The sequence below is a fragment of the Dermacentor albipictus genome, chromosome 3 (genome assembly GCF_038994185.2).
Source record: "Dermacentor albipictus isolate Rhodes 1998 colony chromosome 3, USDA_Dalb.pri_finalv2, whole genome shotgun sequence".
Classification (NCBI taxonomy): Eukaryota; Metazoa; Arthropoda; class Arachnida; order Ixodida; family Ixodidae; genus Dermacentor; species Dermacentor albipictus.
The window spans coordinates 118,030,282-118,052,197 of NC_091823.1; the positions used below are offsets into that span (position 1 = coordinate 118,030,282).

The 21,916-nt window shown below is 42.9% G+C and overlaps 1 protein-coding gene across 1 annotated transcript; it reads right to left on the minus strand.

Annotated features, from left to right (window-relative positions):
- Positions 1-1,622: 1,622 nt before the first annotated feature.
- Positions 1,623-21,509, minus strand: LOC135915610 (scoloptoxin SSD43-like). Its single transcript, XM_070536685.1, has 7 exons — positions 21,457-21,509; positions 15,832-16,162; positions 14,251-14,338; positions 11,751-11,926; positions 6,585-6,700; positions 4,355-4,448; positions 1,623-1,991 (listed from the first exon to the last, which is right to left on the minus strand). Exons 2-7 carry the CDS (start codon positions 16,111-16,113, stop codon positions 1,818-1,820), a joined length of 930 nt encoding a protein of 309 aa, XP_070392786.1. The 5' UTR covers positions 16,114-16,162; positions 21,457-21,509; the 3' UTR covers positions 1,623-1,817.
- Between the last annotated feature and the right edge of the window lie 407 nt (positions 21,510-21,916).

Sequence of the window (21,916 nt, forward strand, 5' to 3'; positions counted from 1 at the left end):
TGAAGATGAATTGTACATTTCGAACTCTATGTTGTGCACAATATAGCAATGAGCTTGGCAATTGCACTGCTGCGCGAAGCAATGATACTTTTTTTCTATCTTGATATTGATATTGATACCTTCATTCTGTGAGAATCACACCCAAAATGAGCTCAACCATATTGCTTGAGCTCTTTTTGGGTGGGATGCTGTGGCATAATTAAATACGTGTGACCAATTATAAACGAATTCAGACCTCTCATATTCTTTGCGCTGTAGCACAACGAGCCTTTCTATGAATAGTTACCGCAGGTTAGAGCTTGATATTTAGCAGTCAGTCTCTTATAGTAACACAGTACTTTATGTGTGCATGAGTAAATACATCTTGAAGAATGATGAGTTATTATAGAGAAGAATAGTGCTATTGTCAGTAACAGCCTATAAGTCATAATATGCTTCTTGCACCACATGGTATGCATGCGAACTGTAAACTTTCAAGTTGGAGTAAATCTATAGCTATACTGCTACGAAATTTGCTCTTATATGAGTGCTTTACTGAAAAATTGCGGATTGGTGTTCGCCTTCGTTTACACAATAAAATGAACAACTAACGTTTTCCTAAAATTAGGTGTGATGATATTAATCGCGTACCAGCAAGATCAATTTAGTAGTCAGCTACTAACACAGCCAGCTGGGCAGCTTGCATTGCGCTATGATAAGAATGTATTAGCGTGTGTTTTGATCTCCTGCTGTGGATTTAAATATGGGCTGATAATAACGATGAGTGTCGTACATGTAAATAATAGCAACAGCATTTACTAGATGAGGATACACCGCATCAACATACAAAAGAAAAAGCAATAGTCCAATAATGCAACATTTTGGCTTAATGACAACAATAATTTCTGGTCGTATGTAATCTTTAGCGCTCCATATTTTAAATGACTATGAATGTGTGCTAAATGTCCACCAGTGATTCTTTATTGACCTAATCTGCCTTCAAGGTTATCATGATTTAGAGATTGAAACACCTTTGCAATGAAGACAAGCAGTCCTGCTAGCATAGATACGGAGTCCATCAGTTACTCATGGTGTGAACACAGGTTCGAATTGCAGTCGTAAAATGTTCGCGCATCTCTGAATGCTTAGCCAGATAATATTAATTTCGAGTTTAAGAGCGAAACCAGCTATGTATAACGCCATTACATTGTCGTAGTGTAATGCAGGACGCGAAAACAGTTGAAAATAGTGAAATAGCACAACGTCAAGTGGAGAGACCTTCTTTGGTACAATTAGGTTGTCATGGTGGTCATCACTAGTGGTGCGATATGACGATGGTCGCTAAGAAAACAGGCTGCTAGACCTCATGCACAGTAAAGACGTTTGTAGTGACGGTAGAATAAAGTTTCTTCTGGCCAACTGTTGTCACAAAAAACGTCTCATTTCAAATTAAAACTGAATTTTTCAAAAATCAACCAAGCTCCAATAATTGAAAATGCTTTCATTTTTTCTAAGCGATCAGCTGCATCGCTGTTTACTTGGGATTCAACAAGAATGTTGAAATTCATTTTGTCCTTGAGGCAATGTGCGGCCACAAACAGGTTCGAGCGGCATAGAAAACCAGCGTCACTAGCAGCCGCAAGCAAAGAGAAGCACATTGTTTATTTACAGACATATGACAATCAAACGCAATGGTTTCGAAGCGCAATAGTTTCAATACATCGAGTGCAGAAGCCAAAAGAAATTTACCTAGAAGACACATGCGCATAATTTTAGATGCATCGCTTCCTCGATATGTCCTAGACTCTTGCAATATCCTCTGCACGCGGGCACGGCTCTCAGTTGGCATCAACCGGAGCGGCAGCGGTCGATCGCACGTAAAGGAATCCTGCGCCTCCAATTACGGCAGCAATGAGGCCCAGGCCGATTAACGCCAGTATCCACCACAGTGAAGCGGCGCCACCGCCACCACTGCCCGATTCGCTAAGGCCGTCCGAATCGCCCGGTGTGTGCTGCAGGAAGAAAAGCTCGTGTTGTTTATGGACACGTACGCTAGACCCTCAAATGTTTTCAACGAGCTATGAATCGAAGATAGCGGAGTGTGGTCATTTAATTTGACCAACGCGAATGGTTGCACATTTATGTGTTAATGCCTAGACTTGCATATTAGGGTGCACTGCTAACCGTAGCTTTAGATGCTTTTTTTGTCACTGTGCCTTGAACATGTCCCGATGACACATGAAATTTTTACACAGCACACAAACACGTTTACAGATCACTATTTACACACCCAATTGTTCGTAGCTGGTACACTTAAGGTATTATTTTGGCAGTTTTTTTTAAGGGGCAAGTATGTAGAGGGTACCTTGTGGCTCCATAGGTTATTTAAAAGAGCTTTAACCAAAAAAAAAATAAATATTGCAGGATACATAGATCCAGTGACATAACAAATTAAATCAGAGAACACAACGGGCTGTCTTTTTATGCTTCATGACCTCTAGTAACCAGACAGTCTATTTACTCGCCGTTCTCGGTATAGTGTTTGTAATTATTATTGTCACTTTTAATGTTTCCAGTTTTAGCTTGAGTAAACCCAATACCTACACCTTTTCGTGCCTTTTTTTTCCCTGAATTCAAACAAAGGCAAAGTACGCTACCATAACCTATCCGTGCTTATGTAAAGTACTCGTGCTTATGAAGTAAAGGAACTGGAGGTGCCTTCCCAAGCAGGTTTCCAGTGACGCTGACACGGTAATGCACAGCAAAACGACAATAAAGGAACTCTTCTGACGAACTGTGGTGCTGCTCTAGAAGTGTGATGCTGAAATATCGGTCACTATTGATTCCCTATAGTGTTTCACATCTAGTCAGTAGAATCCTCTTCCCGCCACAACGCATCAAATAAATTGCAGTGATGTTTAATTTTACAGTTGCCTTGTGCAATCATCAAATTATTTTAGGCGCCTTTGAACGAGTGAACAAATATACCCTGCTTATCCATGACAAGAAAGATAACGTCCTTTGTGTCTTTTTTTCTATTCTGGTGTTTTTTTTTCTTTTTTGACACAATCAGATACGCCGAGACGGGATCACGACCATTCAACAGCCCTTAACGCCTTTTTTTTCCATTTATTCCTGTCTTCCACCGGCTCTGAAAAAAATTCATCGTCTTTCCGCAAGCCGCAGCTATGAACAATTCTCTATAGACGGAGTCCTGTAGAAAGCGCCAAACTGTTAAATAGAATTTTTAGAAGCAGCCGTCAAACACAAATCCAGTAGACAAAGCGATTCAAGGGAACCACGGAGTTAACAGATCTTTATTAGCGCTCGCAAGACCATGAAGTAAGTACACACGATGCAAGCGGCAACAAAGCTGAAAGATGCACACTAGCTGAACGTAACAAAAGTGCAAACACATGCATAATCACCTAGCTCTAGTTCCCGCAGTCAGCACAGACGAAAAACGTCGCAGTTTCACCCGGATGGCAAAGCATCCATTGCGATAGCAAAATAGTAGGCATCTACACATATTAAGTATATTAGATTTGTCGGCCGTATAGCCTTGTAAACAATCACCTACTAAATAACTTAACAGGCGTGGTGTCACACGTAGAGCAAGCAAACATCAACACATTTTCCTCCACCACCGCGCACACTCGCTGTCAAAACGCTGGAGTGAGGAAGTGCGGCAGCGGCAGCGACCGAATTGGCTTTCATGCTGCCTCTCGCTTCAACGCGAACTAAGCGGCAGCGAGAGCTCAACCCCCACAAAACTATCAGCACCTGGCGCACTCTTTCCCCATCGCAGGTCGATTTCAAGATAGTGCCTACGCGGTCGCGCGAAACGCCGAAGCAGTCGAAGTAGAACGTCCCCCCTCCCTGCCCCCTTCCGTCGGCACGGCGCGTGCAGTCGCAGACAGCGCACTACCTCCCCTCTTCCACTGCGCGCGCGAGATTCGCCCATTCAGCCACCAACGTAGGCTTAGCCTCGCACGCTTTCTCTCGTACATACAGCAATCGGACCGCGGCGACGATGTTATCGCACATGGTATTACACGGAACATCACGGCGACACCGACGACGACGGCAGACGAAATGCGCCTGGAATGGCCATATAATTTCAATCGCAGTAATAAATAAATAAATAAATAAATAAATAAATAAATTTGATTTCTCTTTTGTTTCACCGAAAATGACTGGAATATTGGTTTAGTGTTAACGAAACTACGTTGCGACTGCCAAGAATTCCTCACATTGAACTTTATTTAAAGCCTTTCAGACACGGGGGGTCTTTGGCATATACGCTCATCGGTTCAAGGCAGAGAAAGCTGCCAATGTGTCTAGATTTATAGCTCATGATTTGAGTTCGACTTACGCACAGGCCATTGGCAGCATCACACGTTGTTTCTTCTGGGCATGCGCTGCAAACTGTTCCTCTCTTGTACATGGACGTACCGATAATGTTTCCACTGCAAGATGGCAAGTAAAATAGCGAATACAATCGTCACGGCGTGCCTAAGATATCTGCTAGCCCAGCCCAGGACGCCTGGGATGTTGGTCAACCAGCCTCGGCGCCCAAATTAAATAGTGAACCTTATCATGCATGGTTACGTGTACGTGACAGGCCATTTCGCGCAAATAATGTGATACAGTCAGCATCTTTTGAAATATGCAGCTACGTACTGACCCAGTTTCGCAGAGAGACCACCAGTTCTCGGCTCACAAGCCTGTGCCGCTACCAAGTGCAATCAACACAGAAACAGGCAACTAACGAGCTGCAGAATCATTCAACACATTGTAGATTCAGAGAGGAAGGATCTGTCACTTAATTTGTTATCACAAGTGTCAGTTTTCCATTCCATTATGGCTCACATAAGCGCTTTGATATATTTTTTTTAAATGATATGCCAAACATTTTGTTTGCGCTTTTCAGAACAATCCGTACTATCATTTGGAATGTCGCATTTTATTTTTCCGGACGTAACAATACACGACAAATTATGCGTTCACCTCATCAAGAGGCATTTCCCACTATATATATAGGTTGTGCTATAAACGAATGAGAGACAGCTCTCACCAGTAATTATGATCGGCTTCATTAGCAAACCTAATGGAACGGAATATGGACATATGAATCAAAACAAGGTTTCCATTTCATCAGTGATGTAATCACTTAGCTCTCAATCACATAATTAAATGCACCTTGATGATCTTCACATGCGTGCTCTTAACCAGTTGAGGCCACCTCATAATTACTCTGCAAAATATCGCATTGCAGATTCTCATGACATAAATAGCTCGTAAAAATAAATTATACTTCAATCATGTTTTCAGCAAAGAAAATGAAGTTTTCACAAATACTGATTTAAAAATGATACAGTGCGCCTGGACTTTCAGATTATTTTATTATTTTCTACATTTCAATTTAAATGACACCTAATTTCCCGAATGCTTTCCGTGGCTTCATTGTCTGTTGGCTTTATATGGTCATGATTGACAAAATCGAGCCCTTGGGTTCCCCTTCTCTCATGAATGAGCACGCCTCATGTACCGTATTGTAAGAAAATAAAACGATGCCTTAATAACCATACACTCCGAACGTGATGTATTGTTTAAATTAAGTTCAATTACACAAATTCGGCAACCACAATGTCGTTTAACAAGCGCTGCTTTGATCTACCTGCGTAAGGAGGGCTTCATGGCGGCGCTCTAAGCTTGTCGAATTCCTCAATATAGGGACTCAAACAAAACCTGTAATTTCTTACATAGAGTGAACATAACTGGTTTAGGCTCGAGCTCCGGTTACAACCACCTTTACGCGATCACTATCAGTGGCATTTTCTTGCAGCAACTCTATTTAACAAGTTGAATTCAGAATATAGGTTGGGCAAAAAGGCTGTTCTTATAAAGAAAACGATTAATAATGACTATGTGTCAATACAAACAGCGGTCGAACATGTCCATTTTTCCATCAGCGTCATCTCCCCGCGCACAAGTGAATATTTTGTTGCCGCAAAGATAACGTTAGTCTCCATTATTGTCCCTGCAAAAATACGTCATCTTGCTGTCTAGTTCCTATTTTGTATTCATGACTGCACATATATCTACAGAGTGAAACATGAATTTCCTATACCTATACTAAAAGACAGGGGCACTCGGCGTAAAGTGCTTGAAGTTTGATCCCATGATATAATCATTCTTTAAGATACAAATTTTGCTTGCGTATTATGCTTAGCCTCTCCCTATTTGCGGTTTCCACTAGCTCGGATGTGCCATGATCGTCTAAAGATGGAATGTTATTTTGATTTGAACTGTTCAAGTGTATTGCACAGAAGTGGTTACTATTTCCTGCTGTGTTTACTTATTACTAGTGCACACTTATGTATTGACAAAATTATTTTATTCTAGTTTTAATGTCTTTGCAAACGCTGTAATGACAGTAAATAGTTTCCGGAGCCAACGCTGCAAATGAACCTGCTTGAAGTTCTAAAGGTAAAGATTAGCTTCATTCATTGTTACATGAAACATTTCTCCCAACCTTCTGAAAATTGCTCTGAACCAAAGTAAATAAGCGAGGATGTTTAACCAAGAGATTGATAACTTACCCTGGTGCATAATGGCAAGCGTAGAGCTTCTTAAACGGGACGCTCGGCTCGGCGTCCTGGTGAAGCTTGTAGTGCGTGTAACCACAGCCTAGATACCGCGTTTCTGCCCATGTAACCTGCAGTTACGCAAAACAAAGTGAAAAGCTCGTTTTTCAGGAATCTAGTGCTTGAGCATTGAAGTGACGTGTTTCGTGAACGGTTTTGTTTTGGAGCGCCGCTCTTACGCGCCCGTTCCAGCGGCGAGTGTCGGTGTTGTCCCTCGTAGCCGCGCGAGCGAACACAGCGAAGAATGAAAGCGAACGGGGAGCGCAGAGGGAAATGAGAGATGGCAATAGCGAAGAGACTGCGAGAAGGAAAGCGGAGGAAGTGGTAATTGCGAAAGCTTGAGAAGAAAAGCGTAGTGCCGCACGAAAACAAGCGTAGTGCTTCGCGGCGAACATGGCCACGAGATGGCCCCATAGTAGCGTGCGTCGTCTGTATGGAAACAACGCGCTGCATGAGCGAAGGTCTGTTTGCGGCGGCTGCTGTGAATCGCGCCCACATGCCGCCTCTCGCGATCTGTAAGTTAGCGCAGCAGTCGCACCACATTTCGCTCAGTCTGCAACGTGCCGCGTAAGACAGATCGTCGGCGCCAGCCAATACATAGCGAAATGAAAACACATCTGTAGCTGCGCTCAAGCTTCGCATTAGGGAATACCGCAATCGTAGGTGAATTTTCTTACCGTATTTTAGACTTGTTTATTGTGAGCTGAGCTAGCAGCGAAGACGGGTGGCTATGAAACTGGTAGAAGCTGATGATTTTTATCTCTGTCTCTAATCTGTTGCTGTTTCAAGTTTCCACAAGCCCTCCTCGATTGATGAAAAATGTTTCGGCAACATCGAATTCGGTTGTCAGCCCTTTCAAGGTTCTGATTTAGCGTCATTTTTGACCAGTCCCCGCGAGCTAAGCAAGCGGAAGAGGACAATCGCAGCCGCAGGCACCGTCCTTCTTATCTGGGTTGTATAATTTCACTGTGGCATCTCGGACCCATGGACATTACCTCCAGTTCCTTGCATTGAAAGGTTCTTCTTGGTCCGTAATATAAGAAAACCTGTCAAAATCGACTGTGTCAGTTGCCTTCCAAGCAAGCAAAAGTAACTGTATATTTGCGGAAAGCGCTTAATTGGACAGTAGAAACAACACTGCGCGTCAGCGCCCTATACGCTGGCGTCCGTGTTTACGTGAATTTCACATCGGGTGGTTGGAATCAAATTATACGTTACACAGCTCCTCATTTAATAAATTTTGAGGTGACAAAAGAAACTATTTGAAAGGGAGTAATCCCACAATTTCTGGCAACAATGTCTGGGTGGGCACACCTTTAAGAGCAATCAACTAATAACGCAACCATAACTAATGCGAACCCTAATGTAGACGGTCATTATGCAAAAGGGTCTTTGTCATTGCAGGGCACCTTTGGATGTAGGTGTTACACAGAGCATTGAAATGTTTCACCATAAGTGAGTACAAATTGATCTTTAACAATTTCGTAGCAGTGTACAGGTGCTGGTCACAGGTTCCATCGTCACAGGTCACAGGTTCCAAGTAATTTTCTCTTGTTTGCAACTTTTCGAGAGCAAATAGGAAATATTCCGAAACGTTGAAAGCATTAATTTTTCTGCGGATTTCGAAAGGGACAAAGGCTGACATGTGGAATGGTATCTCTCAAAAATGCCTGCATGTTTTAAATAGGATGCCGCCATGACTAAGCAGCCAAATCGAATGAGGGATTGCTGGAAATGATAGAATTTCTTATTTTACCGCGCTCCTTCGTGCGTCGGGGAAGCAAAGAACGCGGATTCCTGTTTCCGTGTCGAAATCCAGCAGGCTTGTCCATTTACAGTCCGAGCCTCTCAACAATTGTAACTCTTGAGAATGAGTCTCAAACGCAGGCCATCAAGTGGTGCCGGGGCCCCGTCCCCATGGTATCGAGCAAAAGTGCAAGTCAAGGGCGGCAAAGTGTCGCCGCCCGGAGAACTTAGGGAAGAAGTACGCCATTCATGACGAAAGAGCCGCAGTTATATGTCTTGTTGCTCTCCTTTGTCGTTTCCTGCCCCTGTTCTCCGTACGACGCTGGCAAACGTATCGGTCCCTACCACGCTGTATTCCTGTACGACCTCTGATTTACAATAGACGCTACTGTTATTTGTAAAAGTGTTCTTTTGTATTTGCTCGCTGTCCTTGCACCGCTGGCACCGACCTGTGCGAAGAAAGTGCTTCGGAGTTGGACGTCAAGCCTAAGCCTTTACGTGAAAAAAACATATGGCGGGAACGCATCTCATCGAGTTCGACGTTCTGCATAATGTACCATGTAAACCGTCTATGGAAATCTACTAGCCTTTTGCTTCCTATGACTCTCCTTCCCGGATTTCCTTTTTTTTTGCAACATGGTTTGCGAAGCTGCAAACACCGTCATTTTAGTTGTAACTGTTACCCCATAAACTATTTAGACGCCCAAACAATATATGAAAGACTGCGACACGGCCCATAAAAGAATTTCTTTAACCAGCTGTATCAGCAAAGTGCGCGAAAGAATGTTGTCGAGATTACCTCTTCGAGGGTAATTATATTTATTTTTTTTTTTCATTTTATGCATGGTTTTGGAGAGCCAGTCTTCCATTGGCGATGTTCTTAATTCGGTCCCCACTAATGAACTTAATAACAGTCACCGTTAGTTAGCGGTGTATGTTTTCAGGGATACTAAGGGTGCCAGCAACGACATCCAACTATGTGCGATTCTGGATACGTTTTAAGATTGCTTTAACACTGTTTGCCTTGATTGTCACTGACTGAACAATGCGTATGAACTCCCTGACATAATGAAAATTGGTGATATGCGTAAGATATGCGCGGGCATAAGGAGCTGCTCGTCCTTAAATGTGTGCTCGACTGCAATCTACAGTCACAAAAACAGCCATCAGGCTTGTATCTGCGGCATAATGACCTCCAGCTACCAATATCAAAATGTGCCGCGCTTCCAGTTACGTTAAATCAAATGAGATCTAAATATTCCTTGTGCAGCAGGGATCCCTGTTGTAACATACCGGAGACTACTTGGTGCAGGTGTACAGAGGACTGTCGTCGTAGAAATGCATTATCGTACCGAGGTCAGAGCTAAACCAGGCCAGTTCACGTCTTTCACATTGTTTCAGGCACTAATTGGAGACTTTTGGAATCGCGTCTACTGTAACTGCACCAAACAGTACTCGCTGTCTATAAACAGTGCAGCATGCTGATGCTCTCAAGCACGCGAACGAACTGTCTGTCGGCTCAGGCTCGATAACATTCATGGTTAACATTTGCGCGCACCAACCAACCGAGCAAGCTTGAGCTTGTCCTGGAAGTTCAAGTATGTACTGTGAGCCTCATCGAATGTACCTTTGTTTGTCGAGCTCGCAGACGCATGCTTAGCGATCACATACTGCCACGCATGTTGTCTACACCATTTTACGAACTGTATGGAAAGATGAGGTGATTCTACTTTCAAGACAATTTCCTGACAGTATTCCCAGAACAATTTCGCAGATGATGTCTGGAACTCTAGTCATACTTCAGTTCTCTTGACGAGCAGCTTAACCTGTTTCACATTTCTACAATGCAAGACAGCACAGCAAATGTCTATACCAGTGAATCGGCTACGCCATCTGGTTTACCGCGGCTTACATCGAACCGTAACACACCGTCGATCGAAGATTTACACTAACTATAGGCCAAACTCTACTGCCGCAGAACATTTAGCTGTGTGGGGGCCAGTTCGCTTTTTTGTTTCTTTCCTGATAGCTATCTCAGGCAATGACGTTGTTCGGCGATACCATCCAGCTCTGCAAGCTATTGAATGCGCAATGAAGCAACGCATGTCTAACATCGGAACTCCGGTAAATTACAGAGCTCCCAGTCTTTTGCCACAGATGGCCACAATATCCCCTTTCAATTATCGACTGCGTTTTATACCATGGTCGAAAATCATAAGGCAGAGGCCGAAACAAAAATAGACGTACGATGCTTGTAAATGATGTAATTCTTTATCGCGAACTGACACAAACGCCCTTCCTAGTTGTGTAATGCGAAATTGTACTTTTCAACACAACACCCAATCAAGCCAACGCGAGAAGGATTTGCGCTGGTGGGGCTCATGAAACAATTATTGTCTACCAGAGCACCTTTTATGTCAAGTTCATCAAGCGCTAAAAGCAGCACACTGGTTGCAGGGACACTGGTAAGTTTGTGAACACTGTCATGGGTCAGAAACATTTTCTCACGTGTTTACTTTCGGTCCTATGAAGGCGGTAGGGCGGCAGGAACTGGCCTGTTCAATTACACACGGTGCTAGCAGAGCAATACCTTACGACATTGTTTAGTACGTCGTCTGTCGAAAAAAGCCCAGCTGTTATTATAAAGGGCATGCAGCATTGCTTGCAAGGCATTGAGCTGCACCAACGGCTTCAGAAATACCGCAACGTATTGCGCTTGCATTACGCACGTCCTTCTCTTCGTCATCGCTCACCACCCCCTTAACTCTCTACCCGTTTCCCACGTGCCCAATAGCAGTCAAGAGCCCGCTATATGTCATGCCGACCCTTGCGCCTTTCTCTAAACAAATTCCACTAATTTGAAAACCCAATGATTTGATAATATTCAATGTAACATTCTCTTATTTGATTCGGCTTAGTACTTCCCGCACTAAGTTATTTATAGAATAAAGTTGTCTTACAAAAGGAAGCCTCAAATAGAAATCCTTGAAATGTTATTCAATCAAGTGAAGGAACATTTCTTCAATGGATCACTCGAACTCTTGCCACCACTGCTAGTAGAAGAAGACCATCAGTGAGGTCACACTACACAACGTCGTCGTTCGGTATACTGTGTGTGAATAATTACACAACACACAATAAGAAATGGACACTACGAACACATGCCCATATGTTCGTTCATGTCCTGTCTTATGGTCCCTTGTACAAGGATTCCAGTGCAATAAACTGAAAGATGTACGAACGAGCTCCTTTAGAAGGCTTATACTACGGCGACTGAACTACTAGCATTGCGAAATGTTGATCTTAAACAATTATTACCATTACGCATTATAGCAATTGAACTGACTCGCCAGTGCAAAGAAAAAAAAAGCCTACCTGCGTAAAATGAGTGACTACACGCCCAGCGCTAACGCTGAAGGGTTCAACGTTGCCAGGACTGAAGTCCTTGTACTCGTCGAACCAATCCTTCACGCGACCGGCACTGTCCACAGCTGGAGTGTCCGTCGACTCGTAATTCCAGGCGATGTTCTGACCCACTTTGGGAAACTTGGCTGCGTTGGTCACAGATGCAACACAGGTACGTCAAAAAAAGGGCGTGCAATGGTAATACCAGTGAGTACAAAAACAACCACTTGACCACTCGCGAGGTTCGTTTAGCCAATTTATCGATTGCCACCATGATTGCTATATACATATATATATATATATATATATATATATATATATATATATATATATATATATATATATATATATATATATATATATATATATATATATATATATACGGGCTGTTGCAACATGCAGAATATGGATCGAAATATAGCTACTACAGAAGACATAATTGCTGAGCTATTGACTGGCAGAATTGATGCACACTCACCAACTGCTAGAATCAAGGTTATGCGAAGCATTTTAATTATTATTTTTCGCATGCAGCCAGCTAGATAGCATATTACTTGACGTTCTCCGAAACCTCAACAGATCAAGCAAAATCCTTGTGTAGGTTAAGAAATTGGACGTGTGGGCACGCGCTTGTGACACAAGCGCGTGCGTCACGACAGCTGACTTTGTCTTCCGGCTAACAAAGTTTATAGCTTGCTTTTTTTTTACGTCTCCGGTTGATCTGGAAGGCGGTGGGGTCTAACAAAGCATCTGAAAGCGATAACAAACATGAGAAAATAATGGCACGGTGTCCCTTTTATAAGCAAGTACTAAGGTTGATACAGTTCCAACCTTGAATAGTTCACCCGTTTTCTGCCCGAGTCTGTGTCCTAATGGAAACAGCAACATCCGCGTGTGACATAGTGCGTGCGCCAGACATCTGAAGGCATTGCACGCGCTGGCACGAGAAGAGCATGTGCCTGATCATGGCTTAATAAAAGGAAAAGCAGTCGTCGCCTAGTGGTTAGAGCCTAATGGTTGCTTTGTTGGGAGCCGCGGTTGGATTGCTCCATTGGACAGTTGAATTCAAGTTCAATAAGGAAGCTCAAAATGACGCCAGACAAGAGCCTACCTACCTAAAGCAATGTGAATAAGCTGAGCTAACGAATGCTTCCGAATAAATGAACGTCAGTATTGTCCTGTAAAGCTGCAGTTTTAGTTACCCTTCGCCGTTTCATTTTTTGCGTAGTGCACATATCGTTGGCAATATTTTTTCAGTGAATCCTCAACAAAGTGAGAACATTGGCTTGTCGTGATTTATAATAAACGTAGAAGAATACTGTTTCACTTCGTCCATATGGAGCTCTGGGAAAATTTTTCTTGTAGAAAGCGAATTACCCCTCAATCGTTATTTTTTTTTCACTTCTTGTTTTATTCCGCTTCATTCTGCGTTGCCATAGGCATCGTAGTTGCCTCTAACTAAGACACAACTTATTGTTCGCTTCGAGCCAATTTCATCGCAATTCAACGTAATGCGGCCGAGAGTAACAGTGTACTCAAGCACGCTTTCTACAGAAGTATACTAATAATCCGATCTCCTTAAGCAACCCTAAAAGTGTATGTCCCTTTACCCAAGGAGCCGAACCTCCAGGCAGGTCTAATGAGTTATATCAGAGGAAGCCAGCTTATTCTCGACAACATAGCCTTGTGAAAGCACACGCAGGATAGCGGCGTTGCAGACCGCAAGTTAGCGTCATAGTATGGGAATGTTGCGCGCCATTACTGCAACACCTCGCGTATGACTGCTCGGTTATTATTGCGAATTTGTGTATGTATATTTGTGTGTGCGCATGTGCATGACAATAAAGGCATGAGGACCATCATAGAGAACTGTGGAAGTCAACCCAAAGAATCTCGGCATAATACAGTGTTTGGCATGCCAAATTGCTCTACTCCACCATTCACAATTAGTGAAGTCCGCATTTATCTTCTTCGGATAAGACTATATTTTTTTTCTTTTCAGGAAACTGTATTGCTTTATCTTTTTCTTGAATGTGCGATTGGACCACATACAGGAAAAGTGTAATATTTCGATTGTAAATCCCGAACGCTTTTTAGCTCACTTTTCTTCTAGTGGTGCAATTTTATTGTACCTTAAGATGATGGCTTATGAGTTCTTGCCCAATATTATTTATTTGTTTACATAATATGAGCGTGTTATTTTTTTTCAGTTCAGGCAGTGTACGTATAGTAGATACACAGAATATTGCATTCTGTGTATAGAGTTGAACGTTTTATTGAATATTTAGGCAGTTTTCGATCTCTTGCCGAATTCGTCTCTTTCCCATTTACGTCCAGGCAGGCTAGAAGCCATGAACCACATTTTCTGGTGCTTGTGCCCTGCGACCTTCTCACTAACATCACACCGATGCCTGTTTTTCACTCTGTTATTTTGTTATCACTTAAAATGACGTCCGGTTTGTTGACTTACTAGTCATTCGCTGGTCTGGTTTATCGTGATTGTTGTCGCACTGGTCCGTGAATGCCTGGGCCACCTCAGCTAGCTCATCGTCCCACTTCTGGAGTGAAAAATTGTAACCTTTGAGTTAACAAGTGTTCGTAAGCTACTTAAATCCACATTGTTAGTATTCGTGTACAAGCATAAATAAAATAATGACAGAGTAACTTAGTGAAGCTGGAGAAATCTACAACAGGAACTATGCAAATAACAATGGCACAAGCAATGTTATGTTTATAGTTGTGGCGAAAAATGCCAGTGAGACCACAACTGTACTGAGATACCCCATCTTTAAAGTAAAGTGCGTGTACGTGGGATGACGTTCTTGCATACAATCACTGCTGAACTCAAGAAAGCTTGATTGTTTTAGAAAGTCTTCGTGTGTGTAGGGTAGAAAGGATACATTGCCTGTTCTTGAGTGTATATACATATATATATATATATATATATATATATATATATATATATATATATATATATATATATATATATATATATATATATATATATATATATATATATATATATGTTTGCGTCTGTGTGTGTGTGTGTGTCGTAATGCTGCAATTTTGGATTCACCTGTGTCGAACACAAAAAATATACTACCATAACCGTAAGGGAACGATTGCTACTCAATGCAGACGTCTTTATCAATAATCTCCGTATTACATATAACGGAAGTGGCCCATTGAGAGGCTATGCCTTAAGTTGTATTATAGAACCAAACGGCGCTCGGAATAAGCAATTTTGTTCCCTTCAGCGAGTCAAATCACGATTTTCTAGTGGCACGAGCATCGAGTGGAGCTCTTGTTTTTTGTGCACTAATTTCGGTTCTCCTCCAGAGAAGACCGAGGAGGAAATTCGAAATGAATCAGAAAAAAAAAGATAGTATGAACAGAACCAATTCATGAGTTTCATTATAGATATATCAGATAAGTTTAGTAAGAAGTTGAGTTACTGAAGTCTCTCTAATAATCAGAATTAATTGTAAATCAATGAGAAAACGGACACAAAATTCAATATAAAACGAAAAAATATAATATCAATTGTACAGTATAAAATTAATGGGTTTCGTCGTAGCTATGATTTCAGAGCATAAGTTTAGCTACATGTTGAGTTGCTGAAGTGTCTGGAAAAATTAAAGTTGATTAAAGAGCACTGATTACCGCACACCGAAGCACAGCAGCGTACACTTTAGCGACCATCTACGTGCGCACAACTTTGTCGAAATTCCTGGAAAGCCGGAAGTAGAAAGCAGAAGTAGTGACGTCACTAATAACATCAAACACTAGAAAGGGGCGTAGTTTTGAGTCGGCTAATTAATGGAACACGGTTGCCTCCGAGCTCAGTTCGTGCGCTGCGTTCGCCTAAAGTTAACCTATTTAACACCAACGCCGAGGCTTGCGAGTGCCACTAGGAGACACCTAAGCCAAAGATTAGGGTCGCCTATCATATTGCTTCTTCTCTGAACTACCTACTGCTGATAACCGAAATATCATGAAAGCCCAAGCAAATCCTCGTCACAATCGGTGCTTAACACTCGTCGACGCATACCAAGCGGTACATATTGGTAGCACTGGGAAACCCGGGCAGTCGTCCTTGGGCAACCTGGGATCGGTAGTCGTTGTGTGCCTTAAGCACTTCGGCCTTCTCAGCCGCGCTGAGCCCCGTCGAGATGAAGGCGCAGTTTGGGTTGGGAGGCTTGCAGGCCGTGTGCACCAGGCCACCCGGTAGGTTCTGGTACTCGGGACGGCAGGTGGAGGGCAGGGCGTCACCGGGCGCCAGAGCCGCAAACAGGAACATGGTGACAGGTAAGGCGTTGAGAGCCTTTCTCATAGCCGCAAGGTTGTTCTTTTCGTAAAAGCCAGCGCCATTCAGCACAGATCTATGGAGGGATAAGTAAGAATCGGCTCATGCATCATTACCAAGCTACAAAAGTAAGCACTGAGAAACGCCTTGAATCATTCACCGTGAACACCTCTGTGTTCTTCAGGCCATAATGTGAAACAATCTCATCAAGTATGATGCTCTAGGGAAATGTCTCATACAGAAAATAGGTTCCAGTAACTAATTTTTCTGCCCTTGCGCATGAATGTGTGAAGGACACGTGTAAATAAATGATTACATTGCCGTTATTGAAATAATAAATATATGAAACGTTCTCGTCTTCATTATTCACAATTTTCCATACACCTTCATCTATGCAAACGTATCAGTGGTTAATTCACCTTTAATAGTGTTTGTGAACACCGTGAAATAGCTTGACAGTTCAGCACGACATGGCAGCCGTATAACCAGTTACTGCTACAATCATTCACTCACTAACAACAGTGGATGACAGGCTGTGGTTTCTTATGACTATGGTGTTGGGCTGCTAAGCACGAGGTCGCGAGATCGAATCCCAGCCACAGCAGCCGCATTTGGATGGAGTCGAAATACGAGAACATCAGTGTACTTAGGTTTAGGTTAAACTTGACGAACCCCTGGACCAATTGGTGGCCCTCGTGGTCCTAATTTCGAGAGTACTCCACTACGGCGTGCCTCATAATCAGGAAGTGGTTTTGGCACGTAAAACCCCCATCATATAATTTTAATGGCATAAAAATTAGCACAATCTTGCTTTGTGGTCTAACGTCAAAATTACGTGCTAGTTACGTGGTTTAAAGGTTATAAACAGGCATAAGATGCCTCAGAGAGGCTAGCCAACGTTTTTATAGCAGGACCTATCTTCGTCAAAGGTGGCCTCGTCTTCCTTGGCGTGTTAGTTTTAAAGGGTTTTAAAGGGACTAGTCAAGTTGCTCTTTTGTAACCTTTTCCTTATATCCTCCATAAACTTGCATATTTATGGAAATAAATTCATTCATTCATTCATTCATGTCACGTGCGGTTGTTGTCGGTGACGGCTGTTTGTAAGGGAAAGACTTCAAAGAGAATAAGCGCTGTCGCCTGACATCTGTGCGCGTGTTTCTCAAGACGAGGGGACAGGAGGCGGAGAGTGGGAAGGCGGGGAGAAAAGAATAGACAGAAAGGGAGAAAGCAAAGGGACACCAAAAGAAAAGGGAACAAGAAAAGAAAAAGAGGGGCATTGGTTTGTTGTTGGGGAAGCGAGAGGTTAGGGAGCATTCGGCGGTGTCGTTGGTGGCATGCTATTGTGGCTTTACAAAAGCCGGTCAGGCGGTCAGTGCGAGAGTAACGAAAAAGACCCAGAAAGACATCAGTTGAAAGAGGGACTTTAGTGGCGTAGCAGCAAATGCGTCGAGTAATATTGAAGGAGTATAAGATGACGACAAGGACTCTGGGGCACAATGCATGGGGTAACTGGAAGGCAGCGGCATGGTCTTTCAAAGGACGTTAGCCCCAGTAGCTCAACGTAGGTGTCGTTACGGCGGTTTACAGGAATGGCAATACCCTGTGGAGCTGAGACGCTGAAAAAGGCATCCTGGCGTCTGGGACTTTAGAATGTGTTGGTGAGGGTGTTTCAAAAAAATATATAATAAGAGCAAAAAAAAAGATCAGGGGGGAAAGCGAAACTGGATTGACAAATAGGAGGGTGACGCGCGCAAAACCGGGCGGGGGCAGGTGTACTTTGGAAAAGGGGGTGGTAAAATTGACATAAACGTAAAAATATGAAAGAATATAATAAAATGTGTGCTAGGCAGGAAAAAAGTTTTCGAAATTGAGGAATAGATGAGGTTAAGGAATTAAGGTTAGCTGGTGGCGTAATGTGCTTTCTGCCTTGGTTGATGATATGAAAATTTCATATTTAAGTTATCGCTGTGAAATATTCTAAGTTCCCAAGTTCCAAATTAATTCCCGTTGGGTGTAGGCATTTAAACAGGTGTATGAGGTATGATTCCGTATATTTCCTTTCGCGAGGTGAACGGAAATTTGTTTGTGGTATATAGAGCTTTGCTTTGTCGAATATATGACCATGTTCATTGAAGTGGCTGGCTACTGCTTCAGGTACACTCTGTTTTGTATATATTTATCTAGACTGTCTTCGCCATGTTCCCATATAATGATTATACCCTGTATGTATCGTAGGTATGTGTGGGGCTTTTCAGTGCAGCGCGATAGAAAATTTGTTTCTAGAATCCCCATAGATATGTTCGCGTAGGTTGGTGCAAAAGGCGTACTCATGCTTATCCCATGTATATGTAGGTAGTAACTCTCCCCAAATTCGAAGTAGTTATGTGTTACAACTAAACCAAGCAGAGACAAGAACTCTTCAGTAGAGTGTTGTGCATTGTGCTTAGACAGCGTTTGTTTTATCAAAGATAAACCAACGGAGATTGGAATGTTGGTGTACAGGGACGTGACGTCTAGTGTTACGAGAATTATGTTGTGGGGTAGCGTGCCTTTAGTATTAATGTCCTCCATTATTCTCAGCAGGTGGGGCACATCCTGTACAAATGACGGAAGTCCTTTTGTTAAGTCAGCAAGGAAGTTGTTAAGGAATGTAGAGATGCTCTCTGTCGGGGTGTTCTTGTTTGATAATAGCGGGCGACCTGGGAACATTGAAACAAATTGACCTGGGACAATTACGAACAAGCTGAAATCACTTTTGAATGATGATGATGATGATGATGATGGTGGTGGTGGTGGTGGTGGTGGTGGTGGTGGTGGTGGTGGTGGTGGCACCTCCAAGCTGAACTACCTGGGGAAAATCTGTAGTTGTCCTTTCCTTTCCTTCTCTCTGATCTTCGTATTTCTCCCTCGCTTTCAATATTTCCTGTCCACTACTCTCTTCTGTACTACTTCTGACCTCCTAAATAGCAAGTGTTAACCCTGTATAAAATAGTCAGTCCAGGTTGTGTCATATTCAGTTATAGTGGTAACGTACAGGTCATGTTTACAGAACCTGTTTTCACAGTTACATCTAGTGCACGGGGCGCGTAGGGTTTCAATGACCAAGGCACTTGTCATCGCGGTCCTTCCTCCTTGTGCGAATAGTTAAAGCAGTCATTTTCGTTGCACAAAGTGCCCGTGCACTTCTCACGTCTCTGTGATGCTCGGCTGTAATAAAATCGGCAGAGCGGCATAGTGACCGTAGCCATCCGCCACGAGTGTCCAAACACACATGTATTGACACCGAGTTTGCATGGCAACAGCGATGCCTACCTAGCGAGTGCGGCTAAGGTGTTCTCAATAATGCTATTGCAATGAAATCATTTTGATGGGATATTGTTGCATGTTTTGCTCACCTACAATAACCGCATACGCTGTTCAGGCGGAAGCATCGCTGTTTTCGTCATCTCCTTCCATCTCATCTCTATCTTCACCAAGTGTACTAGTTCTTGTGGAGTAGGCGCTAGCGGGTTAAACACCCTCAGTGAATATAGATCCGGTGTACTCCTCTGCGGCGTTGCTAAAAATGATGTTTGTGTTTTACACGTAAAATACCAGAATGTCCTTATTCTAATGCACAAAAAATCATATAACCACAACTCTCTGGGGCAGGGAAAGGATCTCATCACTCAATCATGAAACATCGTGGCGAGCGAGTAGAGTCTACGCAGCTTTGAAAATGAAGCACGATCGGAGGACTCATTCGCGAAATTTCGCGTCGACGGGGTGGCATTGTAGGCGAATACAAATTCTAAATTTCGCTCATAATACTAGTCACTTGGTGTCCATGTACAAAACTTTTTTCTGACGAGCAATTATCAAATTCGTTCAGTAACAAGCGTTTTATGTACAACCTTTTTGCACCAATCTCGATCATGCTTCTCAATCGCCAACACTATTTGTTCCAAGTAAATCTCATTAATACTTCCTAATACAAATATATTGTTAGCATAGGACGCATTTCTACGCGCATTCAGACTAACGGACGCAACTCGGAAGACATCGCTTTATCAGCATGAAAATGAGAATTTTGCTATTTCAAAACGCCGGAACGCTTGTGAACATTTTATTGCGCCTTCCTAAGTCTCCCCCTCCACCCCACACCGCCTGTTGTTGTGTGTTTAGCGCTGCAGCTACTTATTCAGTCCACTACCTGTAAACCGGCACTTCTCAATTTTCTTGTTCTAATTGCAAACACGTACATTTGCAATACAAAATATACTGAAAAAGTTAATGCTGTCAACTTTTCGTGTAGGACTAATTCTCGTCGCTCGAAGAACTTCGCCCGCGATATTTGCTTGCTACCCATGGCATGAACAAAGAAAGAAAGGGTTACGCTATGAAGCGAGGGAAGCGGTGTCATGGTGGAAGTAATCAAGTTTAATTATAATTATTTTGCGAAGGTCAGTACCACAGCACAAGACTACGCAACATTGTTTTGCCCACTAAAATTGTCCGCCCTTCTTTTAGACGTTCCAGACCACATTTTACGTCAATGCTTAGCAAGCAGTGCATGCATCAACGCACCGCAGTGACCATCTCGTTTCCTAATGATTTCATCAAACGTATTCTGTGCTATGCTTAACCGGCTGGGCAGCAACAAAATTGGAATGTCCGTGGTCAATGAAGCGGGTGACCGAACAACCAGCATGCGCTGACAGACAAACGTAGTATTACAGCGTCGACACATTAGCTGAACGCCAAACGGCACAGCAATGACGAGAACCGCACATGTACAAAGGTGGTCCAAAGTTACCAGGCCACAGCGTGTTCGAAAACGTTCTCTCTGATGCAAGTTTTAGCTGGTCGCCCGTATGATCCCGTTTTGTTATCGTATCTTGTCCGGATATTCTCATTTGAGCGCCCGGATAACGGCTCTGGCTTTTGGCGCAAGGTCAATTGAAGGTCGCTGACAAGGAAAGCTAAAAACATTTCATGCTTAAAAAACAGCAGTGGCCAGGGCGGCCGCATTTAGATGAGCGAGAAATGCGAAAACAACCGTGTACTTAAGTTTAGGTGCACGTTAAAGAACCCCAGGTGGTCGTAATTTCCGGAGTCCTCCACTACGGCGTGTCTCAAGATCAGAAAGTGATTTTGGCACATAACAACGCATAATTTAATTTTTTTAAGCAGCGGCACTCTTATAAAGACGCCGCATGCCCAACGTCATGAACACGAGAAACATGTTTGTTCAGGATGGAGCAAAGATTAGGATCTCCCGGCTCAGGCACCTATGTGCATACTTTTTTCTTCATAGTTTAGTCGATGGCGCACTACTCCAAGAATTTAGAGCAAAGGTAATAAACAACGAATGGAACAGATTGCACTCACTCGTCAGGCACTCGATTGCTTGCTTGCTTGCTTGCTTCTTTCTTGTGGCGCTTACCCACTACGAGGGATTGGCCAATTCTGCTTTGTTGTTGTTGTTGTAGCCTGTCACAAGTGTGGCTTCTAACAACAATGGGGTATTGGCCAAGAAATGGGTGGATTATTTCAAAATAATATGGAGCATAAATTCCTTATATCTAAATAATTAGCGTTGAATAGCGTAGAATTACCTGTTAAAATAAAACCTGGAAGGTTATATGGAATGAGTAATAATTCATTTAAAGTGAAAAAAAAGAACTTGGGATGGTATTCGTTTAGATTCTGCAAGGAATGCTTGGACAGCGAAGCAAACATCTCTGTGGCTGAATCCCAAAGTGGACCTTGGGAATCCTGCTCTTCTGAGCGTACAGAAAAAGTCACTGTTCTCTTTTTTAATTGGGATGTCCAGTATTACTATGATGTT